The 20,716-nt window shown below is 57.8% G+C and overlaps 1 protein-coding gene across 2 annotated transcripts in view; it reads right to left on the reverse strand.

Annotated features, from left to right (window-relative positions):
• Window positions 1-9,050: 9,050 nt before the first annotated feature.
• The window catches only part of OLFM1 (olfactomedin 1), a 37,913-nt gene continuing 26,247 nt past the window's right edge, over window positions 9,051-20,716 (reverse strand). For both annotated transcript variants that reach the window (XM_043916482.1, XM_043916481.1), the window contains exons 5-6: window positions 18,247-18,353; window positions 9,051-10,760 (exon numbers count right to left, since the gene is read on the reverse strand). In XM_043916482.1, coding sequence (XP_043772417.1) covers window positions 10,086-10,760; window positions 18,247-18,353 — 782 coding nt within the window. In that variant the 3' untranslated portion in view covers window positions 9,051-10,085. The remainder of the gene's footprint in view (window positions 10,761-18,246; window positions 18,354-20,716) is intronic.

The following is a 20,716-nucleotide window of genomic DNA, read 5'->3' on the forward strand; positions in this document are numbered from 1 at the left end:
CTTCCTCAAGGGCGTTTGCACGGGGCTCGGGCGGCAACTGAATTACAGGATCGTCACCAGGGCGCTCACACCAGTCTTCTGAGACTAGCCGGTGCTAATGGACCACAAGCTAGCATCCAAGCAGCTTCTCCTCTGGGCATCACGTCTGAAGCTCCTCGATTTGCAGGCCTGGCCTGGAGCCGTTGAGCTGCAGGAAGGCTTGAAAGGAGCATCTCCTTTCTTGGCTCTTCCTGAGGAAACGTCAGCTCCTCTGAGTGTCCTGACGTCTTCTCTGTCAGGACCTGCCACCGCCAACATAGTCAAGACCCCGGCACCCATGCAGGTGAGACGAGCCCCGAGAGGAGAGCCTGTCTGGCTGTTTGCAGGAGGCAGTGGTGGGAGCCCTGGTCCTGGGGCAGCCCGGTGGTGGGCTGGGGCTGCTGCTGGCAAAGACCATGCTGTTCCGGAGGTCCTCGAGGGCTGCTGATGGAGAAGGTGCTGGGGGTGGGGGAGGCTGGGGGGGCAGGGAGGTCCTCCAGGAATAGCCTGAGGCTCAGTAAGCAAAAATGAAACAGCGAAGAACGCTCCCAGCAACATCATCTTGGTGGCCTTATTTTCCGGCCCACACCGGGAAGGGACAGATCGGGAAGGAAATCACTGTTTTTTTTGGAGTCACGGCTGGAGCTGTCTCTGCTGTCATGGCCCTCTCTCCCCGGGGCTGGACTGGGAAATAAGAACCAGCTCGGGGTAAGGGGGCAGCATGCGCCCCCCCAGCAATCCTGGGACTCGGGCCCATGAGCAGAGAATGTGTGTGATCCCCCTGACCTCGCCAGATACAGCTCTCCATTGGCAGGAGCCCGGAGCCCGATGCCCTCGCAGGTCAGCCACTGAGCAGCCGCGCTCACCTGTCCAGTCGTCCACTGGCCTGCGTGAGCTCGATGCCTTCCAGGAGGAGCATAGGGCTGAGGGGCCATCTGATGAGGATGTAGGTTTCCTGCGGAGGGGGGCGGGGTTGAGAGGGCTGCAGGCTCTTTGCCTCAAGGCGGGAGCCCCTGGTCTTCCCAAGTGAAGCCTGGTGCTTCCGCCAGCCCCAGCGGAGGGTCACAGACGCGGGGCCGCCGGCTCCGGAGCCGGGAGGTGCTCCCTCCACAGCCCCCCTGACCCGGGCCGCAGCCCAGGTCCTGTGACGTCACCGCCCGGCTGTGCCCTCCCTCCCGCTGGGAGGCCTGGACCAGGGCAGGTTGGGTGCTGTCTCCTGTGGAAGCAGTGAAGTGAAAATGGCAGTGAAAGTGTTAGTCGCTCAGTCGTGTCTGACTCTTTGCGACCCCACGGACTGTAGCCCTCCAGGCTCCTCTGTCCAGGGGATTCTCCAGGCAAGAATACTAGAGTGGGTTGCCATGCCCTTCTCTAGCGGGTCTTCCCGACCCAGGAATTGAACTCAGGTCTCTTGCATTGCGGGTGGATTCTTTACCATCTGAATCACCAAAGTGGAGTTGAAACCTTGAAGGAGCCGCCGAAGAGGCTTCGCAGGCCAGCCTGCTGACCTGCAGCTTATCTGAGACTGCTTGGAATTAGCTGGTGTGTGCAGGTGTGTTCAGGTGGGAGGCAGTGGGATGGAGGGCATACCACGGACAGGCCCCTGCACCCCGCCCCAGCCTCCCCTAGCGAGGAGGAGCAGAGATGATGCCAGCCTCTGCCTTCCTCGGCCGGGGCCCCGCCTCCCTCCACTGCTTTGCTGGGTACCTGCTGCGCTGACTCACTGGCCCCTGGAGCTGGACTGCGGGGCGAGCCCGGATCCTCACGGGCTCCATTCTGGCACCTTCTGCTGCCTGCTGTGTGATGAATAAGCGTCTAGTGACTCACCAGCTGGAGGACAGGCCGTGTGTGCCTACGGCCAGCGAGGGTGGGGAGAGAAGAGAGCGGGACCCAGCGCCCCAGTTTCCACCTCCGATCAGCCCCCCGGGGTGGGCAGCCAGACTGCTGAGCAGAGGCGCCGCGTGGGGCCAGGGCTTTCCCAGGGACCCTCCGGAGGCCAGACCGTACCTTGTGTCCAAGTCCCGGCAGCGTCTCCAGATAGAGACGTTCTGTTTAGAACAACAAAGAAGAGCTTCACAGAGATGCAGCATCCCTGAACCACTTTAATCTTTGCTGATCTGACAAAATCAGTGAAGGCAAAAAATCCCACTCAGATTGGATAGTTGTCCCTGGGGCGAGCCTTCACAAACATGGAGATTAGACGTCCTTGTACACAAACCTTCGGAAGAGCACTTTAAAAGGCAAGGGAATAAGTGTCCACGTCATAGAGCCCATGAATATTCACCTATAGGCAAATTTATGGAAATTTATGTAAATGGCCAAATTTCCAGTGACAGCATCAAACACGGACTCAGAAAGAGAAAAGCCAAGAAATGAGGCCTAAGTACACGGGGTCTTCAGCCTAGGGCTCAGCTGGGGGTGGGGGGGAAGCTGGGCCATTTAATAACTTGTGTTGGGACAGTCGGGAAGGCTTTTGGAAAAGGGCGAAAGTACGGATGTGAGAGTTGGATCATAAAGAAGGCGGAGTGCTGAAGAACTGATGCTTTTGAACTGTGGTGCTGGAGAAGACTCTCGAGAGTCGCTTTGACTGCAAGGAAATCAAAGCAGTCCCTCCTACAGGAAATAAACCCAGAACATTCATTGGAAGGACTGATGCTGAAGCTCCAATGCTTGGGCCACCTGATGCAAAGAGCCCACTCCTTGGAAAAGACCCTGATGCTGGGAAAGATTGAAGGCGGGAGAGAAGGGGTGGCAATGGATGAGATGCTTGGATGGCATCACCGATTCGATGGACATGAGTTTGAGCAAATTGTGAGACAGTGGAGGACAGAGGAGCCCGGCACGCTGCTGTCCACGGGGTCTCAAAGAGTAGGACAGAACTTAGCGACCAAACAACGACAACGGACCGTGGGCCTGGGGGGTCTTCCCTGGTGGCTCAGATGGTAAAGAACCGGCCTGCAATGCAAGAGACCCAGATCAGATCCCTGCGTCGGGAAGAACTCCTGGAGAAGATAATGGCTGCCCACTCCAGGATTCTTGTGTGGTGAATCCCATGGACAGAGAAGCCTGGTGGGCTACGGTCTGTGGGGTTGCAAAGAGTCAGACACAACTGAGCGATTGAACACTTTGACTTCATTTTTGCAAAACTGGACCTGCCTTCACATAAACCCCGAAGGTACCCGCAGCAGAGGAAAGCGAGTCCATTCGTTATGATGGCCTTATGGTGACTCAGAGACAAAGGCTTCAGAAGGAAGAGTGATAATTCCAACTACACTTACAAAAACCCCACCATAACCCAAATCAAGGTTGACAAACCACATGATATTTGCAACCCCCTGAAACAGAAAGGCTGGCTTCCCACACATACAGAGAGCTCCCAACATTTGTGTAGAGAAAATTCTCAGCAGCCGAGTAGAAAAACAGTGGGCAAAAGATATGAACTGAGAGTTCCCAGATAAATTTTTAAAAAATATTTATTTGGCTGTGCCGGGTCTTAGTTATGGCGCGTGGGATCTAGTTCCCCGGCCAGGGACTGAACCCGGGCCCCTGCACTGACAGCGTGGAGTCTTGGCCCCTGGACCCCCAGGTAAATATTGCCAGTGGCCTTGACACAAGTGAGCGATGCCACCCTGACTCTTCATAAGAGAAGTGAAAACTCAAAGCGCTCAGAGACACCACGTCTGACCTCCCAGGCTGAAAGTCTCTGAACGGCTTCCCGAGCACCCCACGGGGAAACCTGCACTCTCGAGCTTTGCTGGGAGGAAGGCAGAGTGATGCGACCTCCGGGGAAGGGAATTCACCAACATCGGGCAGAAGAACAGAAGCGCTTGCCCTCAGATCCTTTATTCCAAAGACACATGTCACGCATGATATGCGATGTGATTTTACACAAGGTCATTTGCAGGGAATGGTTCTTAAGAATAGACTCTGAGAAACAGCCCACACACCCGCCGTGGGGTGTTGCAGACACACAGCTCGCGGCATCTGCAGGACGGGACACACACGTCAGTGAAGACGGGGAGTCCACGTCCCCGTTGTCACCTCCAAGGAGACATGTGTGCCGACAGAGAGATGAAGAGTCAGACACAAGCGGGGCCTGCGCACCAACGCGTGCCTCGCTGCGCTGTTGGGGTCAAAGGACTCTATATCTCATTCTTACAGCCTGTGAACATAATCTCCAACAGTAGATTTTTTAAAGCCAAACCCTGCTTACAGGAGACCCTTTTAGGAACAACACAGCCACAGGAAATCAAACGGTGATGGTTCCCACGAGAGCCGCTCCTCAGGACCGCAGACCTGGGCCACCGACGAAGGGACAGCTTCCCTGCCGGTGAGCAGACCGCCTCCTCAACACCTGGAAGGTGCTGCTCGGCCTGGGCCGGCTGACGCAGGGCATCAGACGGATCACTCCGATTCGAGCTCCTGGACCGGGGACTTGGCCTCGCTCTTCCCGGGCCGGCAGCCCCCAGACCGCGCTGCTCTCAGGGGGATGTCTCCTGTGGTCCCAGGCTACTCCCACACAGGCGTTTGGACGAGGACTGGACCCCAGCCCCCTGCCTCCCATCCCAGCCTCTCGGGCCTGCCGCGGTCCATTTCCCTTGAGGCCGGAGAAACCGCTCGCTGCCCGTGGGCCTGGCCCAGCGGTGACCCAACCACCGCCCACCTTCTCCAGGGACCCCCAGGTCTTCTGACGCATCCCGTGCTGGCCTGAGCGGTGCTGTGACGGTGGGTGCCCTTCCGTGGGTCGGAAGCTCAGTCCTGGGCGACTTTGTATCTGAGGACAGGGAGCCTGGCGTCTCTCCTACACCTGGCGTGAGGGGTCAGCTGCACGTGACTGGCACGTGCCAGGAGCATCGTCAGCGCCTGGACGACAGGCATTCACCGTCCGCCTGTGCCGCTGCGGCTGCTGACCTGCGACACCTCCCTGGAGGGAGTCAGGGCGGCGGGGCGCTCTGTGCCCCAGCGACACTGCGGGAACAGGTCTGTGGGTGGCTGGATATTTTCAGGAACTGATTTCATGATGCCGACCCTCACATTTCCTCATACCTAGAGAAGCACTAAATCCCTTCCTGGTGACACCAGCTCCTCGTGACGAACAGAAAAGCTTCTGTAAAATAAGCGCTTGACTGCGTTGACCTCTCCTTGTCACTGGACCCTTATCCTTTGGCCTCCCCCACGGCCTCTGTGGAGCAGTCTCTCAGGGCTCTCTGAGCTCCTGTCTCCCGGGCTGCAGGCCCCATTTTGCCCCCAATAAACCTTAACTTGCCACTCTCACATTATGTGTCTTTCTTAGTGGACAGAGGTCAAAGATATGCGGGGCAGCCAGTGTCAGCATCGGCTTCTAAGCAGTGTCTGGGCCCAACATTTACCACTTACAATCCGAAAATAGGATTAGGTTAGATGTTCCAATTAAAGACAAACACTACCCCCTACCCCGGCATGTTCAGCTACCTGAAGCACCGTCACCTTCTTTTCCCTTCTCCCAGGTGGAGCTTGGCCTCTGTCTGGAGACCCAGAGCTTCCCCCCAAAACCACGAGATGCCTCCTTCCTGGTCTCTTGCGAGAGCTTGGCCACCCTCATTGCTCGCCCCCTGGAAACTGCACGGGCATCATAACTCCGGGAGCCAGAGGTGAATTCCATGGGCAGCTGTGTGGGGTCGGCCATCACAGGCCTCCTTCAGGAAGAACTCTGTGGAAACCAGGAATATTCTAGGCCCCTCCAGCTGCACCCAGGACCAGGTGTCTCACGCTCTGGCCTCTGGTCCCCCCTGAAGAACTTCTGGGTTTTGATTCCGGGCCAAACTTTTAATAAAGAAAATTCATCTACAGATGTTCTGCCATCAGCCAATATATTCAGTTATTGGAACCCGGGAGATTTAGTGGCAAGCCAGTTGTTTTATTTGCTCTTTGGATGAAACCATTTTTCTTGCGTATTTAATATCCTGGAGGAATATTTTCCCTGGCAAACACTCAGAGGGGGACAGCAAATCCGTTCTGAAGCCATCAGGTCGTTATTCTGTCTCCTGGTGACTCAGAGCAGGTATTTGTGCATTTGTTGTCTCCTGCGTCATTAAGGAGAAATTAGGATGAGATCGGCTGGTAATTGCAGTTGTAATCACCTAACAATCCTGGCCTGATTGTCCCCGCGCAGACTCCCGCTGAGGAATAAAGTCGGTGGCCTCTTAGACTGTCTCACTGAAGTTGGGATTTTTCTGTGACGAGCCAACCCCAGGCAGAGGACTCTGTATGGCTCCCCCAGAGGTAACTTGCAAGGATGAATGGAGAAGGGCCTCCCACTTCTAAATGTTTTAATTGCAGCTCGTCCTCCGGTGGTGGAGGACTTCCAGCTAATGAGGCTCTAATTAAGCTTAGGCATTTTCTACCCACCCAACCTCGTCAGGGGTCAGGGCATCTGGTGAAGGAAACCCAGTCACGACAACAAGAAAGCAAGAAGGAATTTTTTGGATTATTTTGTCTTGGGCTTGATGAATAAAAAAACACCCCAATCTCACAAACATCAGGTTTCATTTTCTTGGGCTCCAAAATCAATGCAGACAGACTGCAGGCACAAAATTAAAAGACGCTTGCTCCTTGGAAGAAAAAATATGACAAAAGTAGACAGCATATTAAAAAATGCAGAGACATTACTTTGCTAGCAAGGGTCCGTCTAGTCAAAGCTATGGTTTTTCCAATAGTCACGTATGGATGTGAGAGTTAGACCATAAAGAAGGCTGAGCGCCCAAGAATTGATGTTTTTGAACTGTGGGGTTGGAGAAGAGTCTTGAGAGTTCCTTGGACTGCAAGGCGATCCAACTAGTCCATCCTAAAGGAAATCAGTCCTGAATACTCATTGGAAGGACTGATGTTGAAGCTGAAACTCCAGTACTTTGGCCACCTGATTCGAAGAGCTGACTCATTTGAAAAGACCCTGATGCTGGGAAAGATTGAAGGCAGGAGGAGAAGGGGGTGACAGAGGATGGGATGGCTGGATGGCATCACCGACTCAATGGACATGAGTTTGGGTGGACTCTGGGAGTTGGTGATGGACAGGGAGGCCTGGCGTGCTGTGGTTCCTGGGGCTGTGGGGAGTCAGGTGCGACTTCGCAACTAAACAGCAACAGCAAAGCTGACAGAGTGCGTTGGGTGTGAGGGACGCCCAGATGCTGGGAGGACAGGCAGCCAGACCACAGGACGGAGGCAGGACTTAAAGGAGCACGGGAGAAGCAATGCCTGTCTGGGGGATGGGGAGTGAGAAGCTTCTGGAAGGCGGAACCCTGAGTTGGGGAGGGGAGGACAGATGTGGGGGGCACAGGCGAGGGTGTTGGGGTGTACCTGGAGGAGACCTGCTGCGTGGGTCTCACGGGGGGTGCAGAGGGGGAGGCTGAAGGCTGTTGGGGTCGGAGGGAGCCTGAGCCAGGCATGAGGAGGCCTGTCCGCCCACAGTGCAGCGCGTGTTCGGGAGCCGAGGGCCCAGTGTGCGTGGAGATCTGGTCCCGGGGCAGGTGGGGGTGAAGCGGCTCCCGACCGTTCAAGGCTCCACCCCTCCCCCAGGCTGCCCTGCTGGCCAGCACCCCCACCCAACCCTGCACTTTTCCTGGGTCCTCTGAGTCCGTCTCTCCCCTCCCCGTGGTCCAGGGCCCACCCGATTTCTCAAGGGGGCGCTGACCGCGATCCAGGGAAACCCCAGGAGATCCCGCCAGCCGGTGAGCCTTGGCCTGCGGTCATGCCTTTCCTCCTTGGTGTGTCCCTCACCAGCAGGCTCAGGGGTCGAGCAGCAGGCCTCTGCCCTCCATCTCATCCCACCGTCTCCCAACCACGGGCCAGAGCCCAAGGGCATCACTGTGACCGGCAGGAGCTGGCCCCACACCCCCGCGGTCTCCTCGCCCAGCTGGCTCCCTGTCTCACCCTGGTGGCTCCAGACTCTGAGGGGCCCCGGGGACTGAGCTGGACGTTCTTGGACGTCCTCACGCCGACTCCGAGGGCATGTCAGCTCCTCCCCTCTCTGGTTCGGGTGCGGTGCCAGCTGGGCCCAGCTTGAGGGGGGCACTGGCTTCTCCCCAGGCCCACATCACTGGCCTGCCGTCCACCCTGCCAAGGAGGCCAGCGGCCTCGAGCAGAGCAGAGGGCAGGGCCGGGAGGGACGGCCACCCCCTGCCGTGACCTCCAGTGGTAAGGCCAGCCCTGAACTCTCTCTTGTGAGAGGGGAGTTACTTTGACCCGTGTCTCCTCTGGGGTTCCCAGGCGGCGCTACTGTCAAGAACCCGCCTGCCAGTGCAGGAGACGTGAGACCTGGGTTTGATCCCTGGGTTGGGAAGATCCCCTGGAGGAGGGCATGGCAACCCCCTCCAGTGTTCTTGCCTGGAGCATCCCAGGGACAGAAGAGCTATAGTCCGTGGGGTCGCAGAGAGTCGGACACGCCTGAGGCGGCTGGGCACGCAGGCAGCACGTGCCTCCTCTGGCCATGCGAATCCCCGGGGCACTTCAGAACGGCCCTGTCCTGGGCAGACCTCAGGGTCCCCTCAGAAACGGGGCCCGGCTTGGCATCTATAGGCCTGGCCACGTGGTCTGGGCTCCCGTGACATGTGAGGGTCTCTGTCTCAGGGGAATCCAGGTGGGGCTGGCCGCTTGTCTCCTGGACCCCCCATCCTGCTCCTAGCGAGCCAACTGGCCAGAGAGGGCCTGGGTTCACCTTCGCCCACTTCTCAGCAGGGTCTTTGCAAATGCCACATCGGAAGTGGGTGCCCATCCCAAGCTCCTTCTAGTGGCGACTTGGAGGAGCCTGTCTGGATGGAGCAGGTGGACTCCCAGTGGGGTTGTCTTTGGACTGAGACTCACCCTAGGGGTGGGGACCTCCATGGCGATTCTCGAGTTCCGACCTTTGTGGGACCGGATGCCTAGGGACCCGGTGGGCCTTGTGTCCCGACCACACCCTGACCTCCTCCCCTGCGAAGGACACGTACTGGAACCCGGCCTCAAGGATCCGGAAGGCTTCGTCATTTTCAAAACCTTCCAAAATGACAAATGAAGCGAAAACATCTCGTAATATTTTTATTGTTCCTTAATCGGATAGTACAAAGTTTCCCTCTTTTTTACTTAAAAAATGTACTTTCCGCATACCGCTGCCCACAGGAGCATTTCTTTCCCTTTGGAAACCAGAGTTTCCCGAGAGGAGCCCTTCTCCGTGGTTACACTATTTAAGATAATTTAACGAGAAGAGGGTATTTCCTTTAATGATTATCAACCTTGATCATCTCTACTAGGGCGAACACTGATGTGTGTGTGTGTTTATTTTTTTTTCTTTTGAGAAACAAAAAACCATCCACTTATTAATCCAAACTACGGCATTGCATTTACGACATTCATGGCATCAACTAAAGAGATACTTCACCACCTCAAGGGAGCCACAGACAGACACCGCACAATGGAGCTAGGGGGACGAGGGTCCGACGCCGGGGCCTGCGCCTGTCCACGCACGTCGGCCGCCGCTCTGGGGGACTACATGTGGGTCCACGGGCTTCTCGGAGGCTCAGCACAGTTCGTCTAAGACACTACACATGGTTGAGGACGGCGGTGGTGATGAGATGCAGCTACACGAGCCTACGTCGCCCCTCTGTCGCCGAGCACAGCCCGGGCGGCGGTGGGGGCGCTTCAGTGAGACACAACACTCACGTCCATCGAGCTGACCACGGTCTGCGGACCAGTCCATGCGGCCCTAACAGTAGGTTGTTCTCGGTGAGAGCCGGCCAACAGTCATCGCCCTGTGTCTTGAGTATATTGACCAGAAAGGGGGACCGGGGCAGGGGAACCGGGGAGCCCTGGGGCTGTGGTTCCAGCCGTCAATACGGGGGCTTCTTCCCACGTCGGGCGCCCTCCGGCTGGAGCTGGAGAAACCTGGGGGCAACGCCTCCCCACCCCGCCCCTCGCCCCCGAGACGCCGGAGTCCACGTTGCTGATGAGTTTTCAAAACGAGCCTTGTTCGTCTCACCCACGTTACCTTGGCAGCTGTCCCACAGGAGTTTCCAGGCGGGTGAGGATGTGGAGCCTGGGCCCCTGGGGACCGGGGGCGGGGACTACAGCTCGTCAGACCGGATGACGTGGAAGAGGGTGACATTGTAGAGGATCTGGTGGCCATTGTTCCAGGCGTACAGGGCGCGGTCCTTGGGGTTGTAGTCCAGCATGGAGATGTGCGAGTACTTGTTCTGGAAGGGGATGTCGATGTACTCGTAGGTGGAGGCGTTGGTCTGGTAGGCGTAGTGGACCTTGGTGCCGCCCGAGTAGCCGTTGGTGACGTAGAGCGTGCCGCAGATGATGAAGGCCTCGCCGGCGCTGCGCTTGGGGTAGCTGGTGTTCCAGGTCTGCAGCACCTGCAGGGACACCGGGTCCAGCCTGCTGATGACGATGTTGCCGGCGTTCTGGTTGGTGGCGTAGACGGCCCACAGCCCGTTCTCGTCCACCATGAGGTCGATGTCCGAGTGGCCGCCCCAGGCGTAGTGGTACATGTTGTTGTAGCCCGCGTAGTCCAGGCTGCGCGTCTTGAGGATAGTCTCCGTCTTCAGGTCGAACCGGATGACGATGTGGCTCTGGAACTTGTTGAAGTAGATGGAACCATTGTAGACCACCTGCCCCGTACCGGACCAGGGGTGCGGGAGGCGGTGGGACGTGAAATTGTCCGTGGTCATGAAGTCCAGCATGGATTTGTACTCGCGGACGAAGCGGTTGTTGTGGTAGCCGTCCATGTACCAGACCTGCGGGGACAGCAGATCCGTCAGTGGTGCTGAAGGAGGGGTACCCCCCGCCCTGGGAAGGCACCCCCTCCCGGACTGGGGGGTCTGGTGACTCGGTGCCCAGGGCGGGAGTTGGAAGGACCCGGAGAGAGCAGCCTAAACAACGTCACATACCTCCTCCACACCCACGGGGTCCTTTCCCAGGGGCCATCTCCCCATCAGGAAGGGAGCGTCCAGTCTGGAGAAAGGACACCGTGTGCATGGATGTGGGACCCACAGCCTGGCTGTGGGCATGGCCGGCAGGCACCCTCTGCTGTTCCCGCCAAGTGGGTGGCGGCAGAACCCTCTACAGACCCTCGAGAGTGTCCATCTGGGTGCCCCGTGGCTGTGGGTCAGCAGGCCACCTGCCTGCTCCCTGCTCTCCCGGGCGAGGGCGCACGGCAGCTGTTTCGTCTCATCAGGGAAGGCTGGCCTCCATCAGCGCGGGACGCCGCCCTCCACAGGACGCTGGGCCGAGGGCACGGCCGCCCGGGCCCGCACGAGGATGCGTGCTGGCAGCAGCAGCCAGTCGGTGAGGCTGACCACTCTCAAGGTCACCAGGAAGGGCGACGGTGGCTCCCTGGGGGCACGTGCGTCAGGCCTGTCCTTCCGTGCCGGCCCTCACAGCAGGCCAGGCTGACTCACCGGCCCGGCGGGGGGACGTCATTAATTTGGCAGAAGGGATGCTTCGCATATAGTCACGCCCAGTCCCGGGCAAGTGCCTCTCCCTGAGGAATCCGGGCTTCCCCGGGCTCTGAGCACAAACCAGCCATGACAGCAAACCCGACGAGGCCCAAGTCAGGGGTTACGAGGAAGAGCTCCCCCATCACTGCTTAAACGCCAGTTGACTCGAAAACTGTCTAGACTTCGTACAAAACGCTTTAGTCATTTTCAACCAATCTGGGAGCAAATTAGAAAGCAATGCAGTTAGTCAGAGGAAAATCTGCCAGGCTAACGCCATTCCCGGTGCATCTGTCTGGCAATAAGACAGCTGCTTTATCCGTCAAGGGCTCCGCTGGCTGCAGGAGAGATTAAGGATGTGGGAGCTTTCAGACGAGGTTTTACACATGCGTTAAAAATTTAAAAAAACAACAAAAAAATGCACCCTTGCTCCTGAGACGCCCATTCAATGCTTAGAGACAGATGTGCTCTCTGTTTTTAACAAGATTCAAATAAACAAAGAACTGGGTCTCATCTGGGGCTGTTCATTGTCCTTGGCCTCTGTCAGAGCAGCCCTCAGTGCTGAGGGCTGTGGATGAGAGGGGGCACGTGCGGGGCTGGGTGGGGTGTCAGAGAGGGCGCCAGAGGTACACAGGTGATGGGTGGGCGCGCCTCTCACACCGTGCCTCCTCTTGGTTACCTCTCGGATAGGGAGCTCACTGCTTCTCTCAAGACTGAGCTCAAGTGACAGCCCCCTCTGCCCCTTCTCCCGACCCCCCCATCACACCTCTTTGAATATGCTCCCTTCTCTGCTGCCCCCATGAGTAGTGGGGGACCTGGTTGGGTTCAAGCATCCCTGGACCTCCATCCTGTGGGCAGAGCTGGGTGAAGTCAGCATCCAAGTTTTAAGGATTTTTAAGCTATAAAGAAAGCTGAGTGTTAAGAATTGATGCTTTTGAACTGTGGTGTTGGAGAAGACTCTTGAGAGTCCCTTGAACTGCAAAGAGATCCAACCAGTCCTTCCTAAAGGAGATCAGTCCTGAGTGTTCATTGGAAGGACTGATGCTGAAGCTGAAACTCCAATACTTTGGCCACCTGATGCGAAGAACTGACTCATTAGAAAAGACCCTGATGTTGGGAAAGATTGAGGGCAGGAGGAGAAGGGGACGACAGAGGATGAGATGGTGGGATGGCATCACTGACTCGATGCACATGAGTCTGAGTAGACTCCGGGAGCTGGTGATGGACTGGGAGGCCTGGCATGCTGCAGTCCATGCGGTCGCAAAGAGTCGGACAAGACTGAGGACTGAACTGAACTGAAACTGCCCTTTCCTCGATCAGTTGGCACATTGGACACAGGGCCCAGCACTTGGCAAATGCAGTTGAGGGTGGGAGGGAAAATTAGTACAGGTGCTAGACGTTTGCCAACCAGCTCTCGGCCTGGAGGGCTGAAGCCACTATGAGCCCCTCTGTGCAGAAAGAGAAGCTCATCACCGCCCCCAAAGGCCCCGATGACAGCAGGCGCCTCGCTCTGTGTTCACTCCAGCCTCACCTCAGATGCCTTGTCCTTTTCTGCCCATCCTGCGTCCCCGCCCATCCTGAGTCCCCACTCATCCTGTCCCCTCCGGGATGCTGCCCAGAACTGCTGAGGCCTGGAACCAGTGTCCTCCACCTGGATGGGGCCCCTGGGAGCTTTCACACCCAGAACAGCCACACAGACCTTGGGGGTGGAGCCGGGCACGGGCTGGTTACAGCCTCCAGGTGATTCTAACGTTTGGCAGGGTCCCCGAGACCACCCCTTCCAAGTGCCCAGTTTCGAGAGGCCCAGAGGGGAGGGTCTCACCCAGGGTCAAAGGTCAGTCCCCCACACCCGCTGCCCGCCTTTGCTGGGCCACTTCCTCCCAGACTCCCGCCCGCAGGGTGAACCACCGCCTCCTGGCAGGACGGCTCGGGCAGCCCTGGGGGCTGAGAGCCTCTGGTCCTCTGGGCGCTGGTGACCTCAGGCCACGCTCCACGCAAGCTGCGGCTCCCTGTGCGCATTGTCCTGTGGGAAGGACGGTGGGGCCCGGGCTGAGGAGGGGAGAGCTGAGGGCACACGGGGGTGAGAAGCCAGGGCAACCCCAGCAAGGAGCACCCAGCGCAGCACTGCCGGCAGAAGGAAGGTCCCGGGCGAGTGGGGAGAGGAGCCCCCGGTGGGCCTGAGGCCAGCGCGCCCCCCTCCCCCAGAAGCTCCCCCATCCATGAGGGTCTTCTCACCAGAAAAGAGAAAACAAAGCAACCTGCGGATTCTTCCCCGGTGAACACCACGGCTAGAGCATAGATGCCACGTCTAGAGTGGAGGTGGTGACCAGCCCACTTAAAAGATGCTTACTCCTCAGAAGGAAAGCTATGACCAACCTAGGCAACACATTAAAAAAGCAGAGACATCACTTTGCCCAGGAAGGTCCGTCTAGTCAAAGCTATGGTTTTTCCAATAGTTATGTACGGATGTGAGAGTTGGGCCATAAAGAAAGCTGAAAGCCAAAAAATTGATGCTTTTGAACTGTGGTGCTAGAGAAGACTCTTGAGAGTCCCTTGGTTCTGCAAGGAGATCAAACCAGTCAATCCCAAAGGAAATCAATATTGAATATTCATTGGAAGGACTGATGCTGAAAGAGAAGCTCCAATACTTTAGCCACCTGATACAAAGAGCTGACTCACTGGAAAAGACTCTGATGCTGGGAAAGACTGAAGGCGGGAGGAGAAGGGGGTGACAGAGGACAAGATGGCTGGATGGCATCACCAACTCACTGGACATGAATTTGAGCAAACTCCAGGAGACGGTGACGGACAGGGAAGCCCGGCGTGCTGTAGTCCATGGGGTCACAAAGAGTCGGACGTGACTTAGTGACTGAACAACAACTCTTTTAGTTTTGATGCTTGATTCCCTTCAGACTGGTTGGTGTATAATTGTTTTGCTAATTAATGACAAGCACAATATCTTTTGGCATCTTAAACTGTTTTGAATTATTTCTATAACATTAACTTTTCAAGTAATTGTTTTGTTTCCATATCTTAATTTTAAATATTTTGAGATCAAGAATGATGTGTGTTTTCTTTCAGTTTCATTGATTGTGATGAATAAATTGACTAATTGATAAATATATTGCTAAAATGCGTAAAGGTAGTATTTAGATGGAAGGCAAGAGATCACATGAAAAGCTTATAGGAGGACACTAACCTGTGTGCATTTTTCTTTACATTTAGAACCACAAAAAATAAAAGGTCATGAAGCTTACTGGCTGTGACCATAGCTGAAAAAAATAAAAAGAAGTGTGTGGGCTGGTCACTGCTGAGAAAAAGGCTGCTTCCGGGCTGGAGGGAGGACCACCATCGCTCAGCACCCGCCTGGCGCTCAGTCAATCCGCTAACCTGGTTCTAACAGCTCAGCACAAAGGCCGGGGGGCAGGCAGCCCCCTCGAGGGCTCCTGGACAGGGCTCCCAAGGCAATTCCCCACCCCCACTGTTAGCCACAATCCCTCTTCTCTCACCCCTGTGGCCTCCTGCACTGACGCTGACATTGATTTATTTTTTTGGAGCGAGTTATTGGTCTCCTGTGTGTGTGTTTGCGTGTGTGTATGTGTGTGTGATCAAAATCAGACAGAGAAGGAAAAGATCAAAACACAACACAACAGTGCCCTCCAGATCAATGGCCAGACCCGGGGACGTGTCGCTGTGAGCCGGCGGCTGAGCTGAGCTTACGGCTTCAGCCAGGGCTGCCAACCGCCCAGCGTTCCGGAGGGGCCCCCAGGGTTCCCTGACAGGGAGCTGGTCCCCTCCCCAAGGAGTCGGCTTCCACCAAGGCCGCCCTCCCACCCTCCTGCTTGCCCTCCATCCATCACCAGGGCCCCCCTTCCTGGAGGGTAATCCAACTCATCAAGCAGAAAAGAGATATCTAATTTCCAAAAGCCTCGCTCACCACACTGACGGCTTTGCAAACTGATGTCTTCACGATAAGGGGGCTTCTAGGAGCCAGGATACTTGGTACCTGAGAAAAGATACTTTGACAAGCGCTCACTACAAAAAGAGCCAACTCAAGGGAAAAGACCCTGAGGCTGGGAAAGATTGAAGGCAGGAGGAGAAGGGGACGACAGAGGATGAGATGGCTAGATGGCATCACCGACTCAATGGACATGAGTTTGAACAAACTCGGGGAGATAGTGGAGGACAGAGGAGCCTGGCATGTTGTAGTCCATGGGGTCGAAAGAGTCGGACACGACTGAGCGACTGAGAGACTCAACACCACCACACACACAAAAAAAACGGACATTGACCTGGGGACTAAGAGGCACATCCGTGGTGTCAGCTGGGGTGGATTCCTCCAGACTGGGGTTCGTCCTCTGCAGCACCACGGTCATTGGTTCTGGCTCGTGGATCCCAACAGGTCTGCTGGGTCACAGGGTGTGTGTGACCCAGCAGGAGGTGGGGAGAGGGGGATGGAGGGGAGGGTGAGTTGGGAGACAGCCTGAACCTCAGAGGTTAATAAATGGTTAATAAAACCACTAACCAGCCTTTCCTAAGACCTTGGGCAACTCAAGGGAGGCGTCTGGCCCTGGTTTTCCCATCAGCAAACGGGAGACAAATGATCTCCGGCTGGAGAGCAGCTGCGGGGCTCAGCGAGGCCAGGCACAGGACCTCAGCTGAAGGCTGGGCTCAGCGAGGCCAGGCACAGGACCTCAGCTGAAGGCTGGGCACAGCTCTCGCTGCGTCTGGGAAACCAAATGCTTCCTCTCGCATTCCAACATGTACACACGACGTGCTCTGCCAGCCCCTGGCACACAGGGGCTCTCGGGGTCTGCCACCATCACCTTGTTTTCACATCGGCATTACTGATATTTTCACCCATATCTGTGACAAGAGCACACTCCTAACCAAATTCAGAACCAAAGTGGCATTTTCGGGGAGGCGGGGGAGGGGAAGATGAAATTGAAGAATAGGGTAACATTCGGCCAATTAAATCGTTCACTGGTAATTAACTGGTAATTCATTGGCCAATTAAGCTGTTAGAAAACGTCCAAGCACCAGCTCCCTGTCACGACTCAGAAAATAAAATGAAAATGAACATCGCCCCCAGAATCCCCGACTCGGTCGTTTCCCATGTTTGCAGCCTGTAGCCGGCCCCGCCCCCCAGAGCCCCGCGCCTTTGCCCCCGGGGATGAGGTGTGGGAAGGGGCTGCTGGTGAGGTGGTGGGGAAGGTAGAGGTTGTTGCATAAAGAAGATGCGCAAGCCGCTAGGAGGCCGGAAATGGTCCCTCAGGCGTGGCACCGTGTAGATTCCCGACTGAAACAGAAGCCATCACGCCGTCTAAAGGGTGGGGCGGGGCCGGGGAGGTACAGATTATAAAGGGGCGGGGCCGGGGAGGTACAGAGTCTAAAGGGGCGGGGCCGGGGAGGTACAGCGTCTAAAGGGGGCGGGGCCGGGGAGGTACAGCGTCTAAAGGGGCGGGGCCGGGGAGGTACAGCGTCTAAAGGGGAGGGGGCCGGGGAAGTACAGAGTCTAAAGGGGCGGGGCTAGGGAGGTACAGAGTCTAAAGGGGCGGGGCCGGGGAGGTACAGGGTCTAAAGGGGCGGGGCTGGGGAGGTACAGCGTCTAAAGGGGCGGGGCCGGGGGGGATACAGCGTCTAAAGGGGCGGGGCCGGGGAGGTACAGCGTCTAAAGGGGCGGGGCCGGGGAGGTACAGCGTCTAAAGGGGCGGGGCCGGGGAAGTACAGAGTCTAAAGGGGCGGGGCCGGGGAGGTATAGCGTCTAAAGGGGCGGGGCCTGGGAGGTACAGAGTCTGAAGGGGGCGGGGCCTGGGAGGTACAGAGTCTGAAGGGGCGGGGCCCGGGGGGTACAAAGACCAAGTCTCAAGACTCCTTTCCTTTAAAAATCCTCCAAACCTGGCTCAGAGGAACTCACATTTCTAACCTCCTTTCTCTGCCTGCGAAGACTTGAGTTTTTTTTTTTAAGTGCTTCTTTTCTAAACGTCCTTCAGGCAAGGGGCTAGATAAGAGAGGCCCTGGGCTGCTGGATGGTTCACTCCGGGTGTCAGCGGTCACGCTGGTGGACCACCAAAGGACAGGAAAGCCACAGCGCCTCCCTTGCCCCGAGAACCGGAGCCCTGGGCGTGCGGAAGCTCCCTTTGGTGGAAGGCTCCCACAGGCTGTGGTCAGTGTCGCCATCCGGGCTGAGCCGGCCGGTGCCACCCTCCCAGCCAGCCCTCTGCTCCCCACACACGGAAGGGACGCCAACCACAGAACTCGGCTGCCGCCCCCTCCCCATCCCCATCAAGACAGATGTGGCGCTTGCTCGCCTCTTTCCTTTTATGAGGTTTTTACCCAGGGGAAAGAGTCTAGGAAAAAAAGAGCACGGCTTTTTTCCTAAATCAAAAGAGAACATGAGTTGCTATCAGCCATGAAAGGAATGGCAAATGAAACACAAATGAGAAGTCATTAAAACAAGAAGGCCTGACCACTCTCTTCTCCAGCAGAGTGGAGGCAGGGCTGAGACTGTGGGAGGTTTCAGCCCAGAGGGCCCCCCTTGGCTCCCAGGGGCAGAACCATGCCTGGGGAGGGGGTCGCAGGCCTCCCGGCCCCACACCGTTCCTGCCACGGTCATCCTCACACAGGACCCGCCTTGCAGTCTTTGACTTGGGGTTAGCACAGGACCTCAGCAAGGGACCCGAGCCGCTCCCCAAAGCCCCTGGAACCCCCGCCCCCTTACCAAGGGGCACCAAACTTCGCTAATCCACAGACCCCCAGACCCAGGCCCGACGGAGGCGACACTTACCCTGTTATCACCTTCTGGGGCCAGGGGGTCGGTCATCCAGGAACCAAACCTGGAGCCGGAGGTCTTGATGGTCACAGGGTCACTTATGCCGGTCAGCTTGCCACACGCTGCAAGAGAAGGCCCAGTGCGGGAGGGTGAGTGCCTCGGCCCAACCCCCACGCCACCCCTCCCTCGGCTGCGACCGGGTGCGCCTGCCCTGCTCTTGCCAGGACACTCCCAGCCCCAAAGGGCAGAGAGGACGTCCCCTCCCTAAGGCAGAGAGCAACTGAGGCCAGGGTGGGCGGGGAGAGGGAGATGCACCCCTAGGCCTCGGGCAGGGGTGTGATGCCAGAACTACATCTCTGGGGTGGGTGGGGTCGGCCTTGCTCAGGAGCCGTCCTCTCCGGGAAGCGGGGGCAGTAGCAGCCGCACCTCCTAAGGCTGTTGGAGAAAGTCTACCCAAGCCCGGGTGCCAAATGGAAGGTGCCGGACAGTCAGAAACAGACCGGAAGAAGGCTGCTCCTTTCCGCTGGAGGGCCTGTGAGCTTCCCCGGGCTTCCTACAGCCTGGAGGAGGCGCCCAGGGGCCAGGGGGCTGGAGTGAGGGTGAGGGCGCCCCGGGTGTGTCCTCGGCGCCCTCCTGTCACACAGATGGAGGCTGGAGGCTGACCGACCAGCTGGGACGTCCTCGGGGCCACCCTGCCGCTCGGGCAGGGCGGAGCTGAAAGCCTGCACTCCCAGGTGTCCAGCAGAAATCCCCCTCCTGCCACCTGGACGCCAACCTGAAGTTGGCGCACATGGCCCTGAAGTCTGCAGGAGAAAGTGAACCCAGCCGGCCTCACAAGGACAGAAGGTTCCTGAGCCACTGAAGCCCAGTGGCCCCTGGACACAGGCGGTGGCAGGCGCTGCCCGTGGGGTTGATGCCATCTGCAATGGCCTCTCTTTCCTGCAGGCCCGCTCGGCCTGCGCGTGTCCCCGGCTCTGCCCACTGTGCTACACTGCCGCCGTAATAGCAGATGCACAGGTCAGTCTGCCAAGCTCAGAGAACACCTGAGCGTTTTCAGATCGCCTGTGACTTAACCCGGGGGACTGTGGTTTAGCCGGGAGTCGTCCCACCAGGCGAGGTGGGCCCAGCCTTGGGAGCTGGCCCCAGGGAGAGGCCAACACCCACTGCTGCAGTGTCTGGGGTGCCTCCCACTTTCTCCCCAAACATAAAACGGGGTGAGTACATGCATAAGCATCACTGAACAAGACTGGAGAGATGACCCCCCTGCCCACCCCCGCCAGCACCCCGTCTCTGTATCCTGACAGCTTGCATCCGGGCATCACAGAGGCTGTAGGCAGGGATCAGGGGCGACTGCAAGCAGAAGAAACGCGGCTTTACCCCCAAATTCCATCAAGTCACGAGGCCCTGCTCCCTGGGCTGCTGCCTCTGGCCCAGATTTGAGAAAGGAACTCAACTATTTTTACTCGTCCATCCCTTCCCAGGATCTATTTTGCCTGTTCCCCTTTCAGGAGGAGTTCCGAATTTGCCTTTTTAAATACTGTCCCCTCAGGGCCCCGGCCCTCGCTGGTGAAGCCCCGAAGGTCTGGAGTTCTCCCCACTGCTGAGCCAGGGATGGTGGTCCCATTGGCCCCTGGAAGAAGAAGTCTTAAGGCACCATGACCGACCCCAGGGCGTCATGGTTCTGCCCTGGGTGGGATGCCAGCTGGCACTTATCATGGCACACCTCCCAGCAAGATGTCCATCTTGCCAATGCTCTGCCCCACCGTCGCCAGCCACACCCGGCCTGGGATGCGCTCCCCCGAAGGGGCGCACTCCCCGGAAGGGGACGGACAGCCATCCTTTACAACACACTCAGAGGGCGAGGAGGGCGGGTGGACTCCCAATGCAGCTTGGCCGCTGGCCCTGTTCTCCGCGCCCCCGGGACTATGCCTGGGCCGAGCCCCCAGAGGGACAGCCAGACACCCCCCCCCACACACACACTTCTGTGCTCACCTACACTGATGCAGCTGCAGGGCCCGCCTCCTTCTGGACTGTACCCACCCTGCCTCCCGACCCAGGTGGGGCCCGCACACCCCCGGGCATAGACCTGGGCATCTGGGTCCCAACAGGACACCCTGGGATGCCCGTCCCCCACAAGGCTCAGCCTGGAGCTGTCCAAAATGAATGAATGAATCGCCTCTCAGGAACTGAGAAGGATAACCGTGCGCCTGCCAGAGCACCCCTCCACCCCTGCTTTGCCACATGACCCGGCAGAGGGATGGGTGGGGGGCCATGAAGCCAGGCCGCTTCTGAGTGCGCCCTCCTTATCTGTCAGGAGGACACCCACCTCAGAGGCGGGCGTGGGGCGCGCACAGGAACCAGCGGGAGCTCCTGGGAGGATGCCCGTCACGAGTCACATGCCAGGGAAGGCCGCGGACACAGGCTCACACTGAGACGGCGGCCGAGTCCAGGCGGGGGCCGCCCTGGGCGATCCTGCCGCGTTCAG

Source organism: Cervus elaphus, chromosome 11, assembly GCF_910594005.1.
Source record: "Cervus elaphus chromosome 11, mCerEla1.1, whole genome shotgun sequence".
NCBI lineage: Eukaryota > Metazoa > Chordata > Mammalia > Artiodactyla > Cervidae > Cervus > Cervus elaphus.